General features: G+C 34.9%; 1 protein-coding gene across 1 annotated transcript; it reads left to right on the top strand.

Moving 5' to 3' along the window:
* Positions 1–3091: 3091 nt before the first annotated feature.
* On the top strand, positions 3092–4829 carry PDS1 (4-hydroxyphenylpyruvate dioxygenase). The gene is made up of 2 exons (XM_059594026.2): positions 3092–4329; positions 4431–4829. The coding sequence occupies exons 1-2, from the start codon at positions 3164–3166 to the stop codon at positions 4615–4617; spliced, it is 1353 nt and encodes a 450-aa protein (XP_059450009.2). The 5' UTR covers positions 3092–3163; the 3' UTR covers positions 4618–4829.
* The last annotated feature ends 2993 nt before the right edge of the window (positions 4830–7822 follow it).

Here is a 7822-nt window from a genome sequence, read left to right as displayed (position 1 = left end):
CCATGACAACGATGGCAAAACAGGCCACAAGAACATATAAGAAGCACAAAGCAAATTGCTTAGCTCTTTTGAAGCCTCATCCAAAGCCCCCAACAGTGAACACCACCACCACCACCAAACTTGCTCAAACTCAAATTTGATGCGACTATTAAATAAGAATTTATGATAACGAGTGGGATATGAAAATACCATTCACACATGGACAAGACAAGAAAAGGGCCCTTCTCTTAACCTTACTGTTAACGAGGCTAAGGCAACCCTTTGATTCCAAAAATATAATATTATTTTGGAAGGGATTGTTCAAATTGACAAATTGGAATGAATAACTGAAGCAAAAGGACATGACTTTTTTGCCAATTAATACGAAGAAATAACTAAAGAACGGCTGCTATTGAAAGGCAAGATCGGACGGCTGAGGAGAGGCAAGAATCTTATATATGAATTATATGTCCTTTGCTGGAATGACCAGTAGATTATGAGATAATATTTTCTTTATATTTGGCCCATCTCATTTTATAAATTAATCATTAGATTTGCGAAGTCAATGGTGGACTCCATAAATCTAATGATCAATCTATTAACTTCGTAAAAAAATATGAGCCAAATATAAAGAACTTATTAAATCCTAACATTTCTCTTTATGACTTGTTCGGATGGACCAAATGGGGCACGTGGCTTTGGAGGGAAAAATGCATGGGTGGAATCTTTGGGCCGTTGAAGTTGAATTCAAAAATATGAAATTAACAGGTTGGATGAGTTTGTTACGATTGAGCCTGATTTTGGGGGGGTTTTGTTTTTGAATCGTAATAGGTTTATTTAGAAGTAAGACGTGGGGAACCAAAAAAAAAAAAAAAAAAAAAAGATCTTGATTAGCAAATTTCATTAGACTTTTGGGAGGCCTTGACATCCTGGAATTAGCCAAATAATTATCCTATCTTATTGTTCGTTTGAAATCAGTCATTTGTAATTTTTCTTTACCTGAGTTTCAAGTTCAGTATTTAATTAGAATTAAGTTTCATTTGTTTATTACCACATTTGGTTCATTTCTTAATTCTTATTCACGTTGAGTAATTTTAGAAGTTCCTCTTGTGTCCCTCTAAAAATGATTTGACTTTAAAAATCACTATTTGATTGAATTATCAATAATGATCTATCACAAGTTCAATGGTAATTTTAAAAGTCACATTATTTTTAGACTGATACAAGAATGGCACAAGACATACTTCTAACATTACTTGTAAAATTGATATCAAGCCCTTGGAGCATTCACAATCGATCCTTTACATTTTATCTAAAGTAACTAACTTGCGACACTTCTACCATAAGAAGCTTTTAAAACTCGAAAATTTATTTATTGTCACTAAATCTTTTATGGGTATAACTCTTTAGTTTCATTTATGTTCCAAATGAGAGATATTCCAGTTTGAAGAAGTTTATCCCTTTGGAAGATTCCTAGATTGAGAAGGTTTTATTTAAATAAAGATTTCAAGTTATGGAAATTTCTAAGTTTGAAAATAATCGAAAAGTGAAACCCCTAAACACTTTGCCCAAAGATGTGTAAGGAGAAAATAAACAAAGAATGAGAAAACTTATCCATCCCTCTCCCACCTCTTGTGCGGACATGTAAAAAAAAATAAAAAAAATTAACAAACCTAGCTCTAATAGGTTGGGGGCATTACCCAAACGAAAATTAAATTAAATTAAATGCGGAAACATTTGGTATAACTATCATTAATGTCTAACAGCACCAATTATGCAGCACATTGGGCCGTGGGCAAAAAATTTTATGGCTGCATTCCCTGTTACCCTTTTCCTTCACTCTCAGTACCTATTACTAGTGGGAAGGATTCTCCAGACTTTTTATTGCTTCTCTAATTTGTTGTTTTTGTTCTCCTTGTTTGTTGTTTTATGATGTACTCACAAAAAAAAAATAATAAAATAAAATAAAAACAAAACATAGTAAGGGTGAGTGAAAAATGCTCAATAAAAAGATCATTAACCATAAGACAGTTGAGTTAACTTCATTTTCTTTTAACACCGACTTTTTCTTCAAAATCATATAGAAAAACACTTTTCAACATAGTATTAAATAGTTCTTATCAAAAGAGTATTAACTATTACTTAAAATAGTTGTTCTCATAGACGTTTGGCAATTAACTAAAATATTTAATTAAAAGGTTAAATACTCCATACTCTCTTAGGGTTTTTCAACTTTATTTTTTTCTCCATATGGTTTCATTTTTATCACAGGAGGTCCATGTGGTTTTGATAAGTGACCAAGTTAGTCCATCCGTTAGTTGACCGTTAGGACTGACACATGGACCAATCAGACGTCGACACGTGGCACATATTTAATTTTTTTTTTAAAATTAAAAAAAATGTATTTTTTTTTAAAAAAAAGAAACGGAAAAAAATTAGGGGTGGCTTGGCCATTTGGGGGTGGATAAGTTTTCGAACCACCTTCCATTTTTTTTATTTTTTTTATTTTTAATTTGACTTTATAAAGCTACTTTTGTTTTATTAGAAAAATTTTAGAATTATTTTTATCTTTTTGTTGGCTCAGAAGAATATTATTGACATTATTAATAGTTTAGAAGAGAACTCCGTAACAATTGATAATTTAAAAATGACATTAACAATATCGGAATAGGATCCTTTTTAATTCAAATGAATTGAATAATATTTTGTAAGTTATAATAAAATAATATTTTTAATTTTTTACTTTTTAAGAGGATAAAAATATTAAAAAAATAAAAATATTTTTTACTATAACTATATAACTAATTAAATATTATATCGTCCAAATGAAATTGAAAGATTCTACTTCATCGGTAGCATACAAATCTGAAAATCTGAAAAACAAGCCTTTGTAGATGCTGACACGATTAATAAAATGGATTTTCATTGTTAATTAATATGATACTGTAAGTCAGAAAGCCGTTTCTGAATTTTTTTTTTTTTTTAAAAGAGTTTCTGATCCTTTCAGTTTCGGTAATGCTGTTTGGTTTTGATTTTGATTTTATAGATGCCGATAAATATGCCACCTCATTCCCACCTATTTTATCCCGACACGGCATATCCCTACCCCCTTCACGTGGATCTATATTAAGCCACTTCCCCACCTTTCTCCTCCCACCTACTCTCACCCACAACCTTTGCAGCCATGGGTCATGACTATGTCACCAACAAAAACGGACCTCCGGGCGACGGGTTCAAGCTCGCAGGCTTCTCCAACTTCGTCCGGACCAACCCGAGGTCCGACAAGTTCGGTGTGAAGCGCTTCCACCACGTGGAGTTCTGGTGCACCGACGCCACCAACACCGCCCGGCGGTTCTCTTGGGGGCTGGGCATGCCCATCGTGGCCAAGTCGGATCTGTCCACGGGCAATCTGACCCACGCCTCCTATCTCATCCGCTCCGGCAACCTCTGCTTCCTCTTCACCGCCCCCTACTCGCCATCCATAGCCGCCATGGAGAGCGTGGGCCCTACCGCCACCTCCTCAATCCCCAGCTTCGACCACGCCGCCAGCTGCGCCTTCGCCTCCACGCACGGACTCGGCGTCCGCGCCATCGCCGTCGAGGTCGACGACGCCGAAGCCGCCTTCCACACCAGCATCTCCCACGGCGCCAGGCCCGCGTCCCCGCCGGTCGTCCTCGACGGCCGCACCACCCTCGCCGAGGTCCACCTCTACGGAGACGTCGTTTTGCGCTACGTGAGCTACAACAGCTCCAACCCGAACCCCCAAGACTCCCCGGACCCAGACTCCTGGTTCTTGCCCAAATTCGAACCCGTGGACGAGCTCTCATCCTACCCGTTGGACTTCGGGATCCGACGGCTGGACCACGCCGTGGGCAACGTGCCGGACCTATCTGCGGCCGTCTCCTACGTGAAAAGCTTCACCGGATTCCACGAGTTCGCTGAGTTCACGGCGGAGGACGTCGGAACAAGCGAGAGCGGGTTAAACTCGGTGGTTTTGGGAAACAACGAGGAAATGGTTCTGTTGCCGATGAACGAGCCGGTGCACGGAACAAAGCGGAAGAGTCAGATTCAAACATACCTGGAGCACAACGAGGGAGCCGGGGTGCAGCACTTGGCGCTGATGTCCTCGGACATCTTCAGAACGCTGAGGGAGATGAGGAAGCGCAGTGGGGTCGGTGGCTTCGAGTTCATGCCGTCGCCGCCGCCGACGTACTACAAGAATCTGAAGAATCGGGCCGGAGACGTGTTGACCGATGAGCAGATCAAGGAATGCGAGGAATTGGGGATTTTGGTGGATAGGGACGAACAGGGCACCTTGCTTCAGATCTTCACCAAGCCCGTTGGAGATCGGTATGCTAATTTTGTAGCAGAAATTAATAATTTGCATAAAAAAAAAAAAAAAAAAAATTAACATATTTGACGAATTTGTTTGACTGATTTCATATTTTCAGGCCAACCCTGTTCGTAGAGATAATCCAAAGAGTAGGGTGCATACTCAAGGACGAAGAAGGGAAGGAATACCAAAAGGGTGGATGCGGGGGATTTGGGAAGGGAAACTTCTCGGAGCTCTTCAAATCCATTGAAGAGTATGAGAAAACACTGGAAGCCAAACGAACCCCTGAAACTGCTGCTGCATGAGCAATTGCTGCAAGAATAATGCCAATCTGGTGTGGGCAATGGTTTATATCAACTCCAAATAGGAATAATAAATTCTGGAATTTACTGAAAATATTTGAATAAGATTTTATTGCTATGAATTTTTGTATGTTCTTTTGTAAAAATTATGATAATTATAAGATGTTTAGAAGACAGAAGTTATTGAATGTTGATTACTTTCTTGATTTTTTTTTTTTTAATTAGAGATAATCATATTATATGTTGGGCGGTCGTGGTTGAAGGCTTTTCTGCCAATTTGCTAATTTATTATCAAAAGCCCTTAGAGATAGGATTTCAAATCCTACTCCCATATAAAATATGGAGTTATTTTGGTGTTTGTCTTTTACGTAAAGCATCACCCAGCTTTTTACGTAAAACATCCCTTTAATTAGTTATCATATTGCACAAAAATTTATTGTCATATTTTATGGCTACTTGTTTGTTTATGGATTATTGTAACATCCCGATCTCATATTGGGAAGATGAGAAGAAGCCCACATAGAGTGGATGGTTTATAGAGATAGTCATGGGTGTTAAGTCCTACATTGCCTAGTTACTAGGTGAAACTGGGCTTTATAATAAATTCTAAGAAAACTCTAAATTGACTAGTTTTTTTGAAGTAATAGCACAGATGTGACTAGTGCTTTTCCTTGGGTCGTTACAATTATAATATTGCAACTTATTCAAGTGAAGTGCGGATTTGGATTGCCTACCCGAGCGTCTCGAATAACTAATGATGAATGAGCCATTTTTCATTTCCAACAAATTAGGCCTTTTTAACTTTTTCCAATTATTTTGTTACATATTCACTATTGACACTAAATTTTTTTGGAAAATTTCATTTATCCTCTTAAACTGTCACTCCCTTTGCAATGCTTTAAAGTTCAAAACATCTCAATTTAGTGTATCAAATTTATAATTTTTTTCAATGTCCCTATTCGTTAGGATTTTCTGTTAAATCCCAACAAAATTTTCAAAATATACCATTTTTTTTAGAATTTCTTTTTTCAAACATTGAGGCATTGGTATTTTTGCAAATACCGTTAAATTCAAACAAACACATTAATCTTTGCAATTTTTTTTTTCCTAAAACATATGGGAGTATTTTGGAAAACGTTAACTGAAAAGTTAATAGAATGGCGAAAAATTGAACTTTAGAAGGACATTGCAAAAGTGATGACAATTCAGAGTAAAGTGAAGTTTTCCTAATTTTTTTTTATTGTATCTTTAACACCATCGATCAGAAATTTGAAGATGCCAGCAGCAAGGGCAGCATATGTATTTGTTTCCAACACCAAAAGCTCACCTTTTTCCAAACCTCCGAAAATCCATGACGATAAGTTCGTTTTTTGTTTCCTATTTTTTTGGTTCTGATTTTGTGGGGCTTAGTGTTGTTGGTGAGAGAAGAGGATCTTGGGGAGAGAGAGGCGATAGTGTTTGATATGTTGGGGATTATGCCCCAAATCACATCGGTGATTTTATATCCATGATAACATTTAATGTTTCTAATGAATATATGTTTATTCACTGATTAAATTATTTTGAGCATATGACATTTAAAATATCTTTTACATGTATATTACCAATAGTTCATTATGCATGTGAAAGGTTGTAGGATAACATTGAATATGACTATGAGTGTGAGTAATATGGTTATCATACAAGGTCTAAGTCCATAATTCTTGTATTTTTAAAGATAGAAAATTTACAGTCAATAAATGGAATTGATGCAATTCTATTTTGAGTAAGACTGTTAAACATCGAATCTTGGTGATTTACCTTGATCAAGTGGCGTCGTGTAAGTGTTGAGACCTAAGGTACATAACTCCTTAAAAGATTGCTTTAGACTCTGATTCTAAATTCGGAGGGAATTGTGGATTCAGATGCTTCATGTAAGTTGCTTTGCTGTATCAAAGAGTAAAACTTATCATCGGTCGAAATAAAACCTTAATACATTAGGTGATCACATGAAACATTGTGAGAAATCTCTTTTTTATTTATTTATTTATTTATTTTTTTAAAGAGGGAATTCAAATCCTTTGTCAGTTGGCATTAGTTTTTCTGCATTAAAATTTGTAGGCGATTATCGCTGGAATTACACTTACTTATTATCAAAATAAAACTATATTCTTATGGTGTAATAACATAGACAATACTTCATTTAATTTCTTACTTGAAAATGCTCGCTTATTTCCATTCATAAATAACTGGCTCATTCCATACTTAACTGTGAAATTTACTTATTAAGACTTATGTAGCTATTAAGTCTTGTAGGTTACTTACATGATGAAGGAAATCTCTTTCTGTGAAGAGGCTAGTGGCATGTTTGCCATGTTAGCTTATTTAAGATACGCCAAAGGCCTATTTTGTATAATCAAGTATGATTAAAATATCTGCATCTTAATTAGTAGCTCCCTTTCCAAAGACTTTTCAAAGTCTAAACCAACTAAAGGCAATTTTACTTGAAAAAAAAAAAAAAAAAAAAAAAACTTAATGCAACTTTTAAAACAAAAGCCTAGTGTATATATATATATTGTTTCGATCGAGAAGAAAAGGTCGAGAGTAAGAGACAAAGGACATTGACATTGAAAAGTGAAATTGCGAATTATGATTTCGACTTTTGTGAAACTCTGAAGTCATTCTTTCGGTATGCTATTTATTTATTTATTTTTTTTCTTTTCTTCAAGCTGTTCAACAATACAAATCAATTGCTTTTTGATAATTTCTCCATTTTTTTTAAAAAAATTTCAGTTACGTAATTAAAATTTTATATTTAAATTGCTTAAATAAATTAAATATTTATGAATATGTATAGTTTTTGTTAAGTTTTTAATTGTAAGAAATATATAATTGTAATTACTTAAGATTATGGAGTACAACAATGATTCCATTGACTTCAATCAAATTCTATACGAGCTTGTGTCGAGATAGATTTAACAAATATGCCGTTAGATCCTTGCTTTTAAAAAGAAAAATATCATTACTATCTTAGTGATGAAGATCAAATCCGAAGACAATTAAATAAATTAACTATTGGCGTGACAAAATAAATTGTATGTTACATTTATATGTTAAAACAATTATTAAATTTTGTTAAATTATTTATTTATTTCGTTAGTATAGTTTTTAATATTTTTAATGAATTTTTGTTCAAAATTTTTTTTCATTCACAAAAAAAAAAAAAAAA

The sequence above is a fragment of the Corylus avellana genome, chromosome 5, assembly GCF_965113065.1.
Source record: "Corylus avellana chromosome 5, dhCorAvel1.hap1.2, whole genome shotgun sequence".
Taxonomy (NCBI): Eukaryota; Viridiplantae; Streptophyta; class Magnoliopsida; order Fagales; family Betulaceae; genus Corylus; species Corylus avellana.
This window is presented reverse-complemented; position numbering and strand designations above follow the sequence as displayed.

What these genes read in the sequence shown, in the direction of transcription:
- PDS1 (XM_059594026.2), top strand. Translation starts at nt 3,164, where the DNA reads ATGGGTCATGACTATGTCACCAACAAAAACGGACCTCCGGGCGACGGG. An exon ending in ACCAAGCCCGTTGGAGATCG is followed by an intron (nt 4,330 to 4,430) that starts GTATGCTAATTT and finishes TCATATTTTCAG; the next exon opens with GCCAACCCTGTTCGTAGAGA.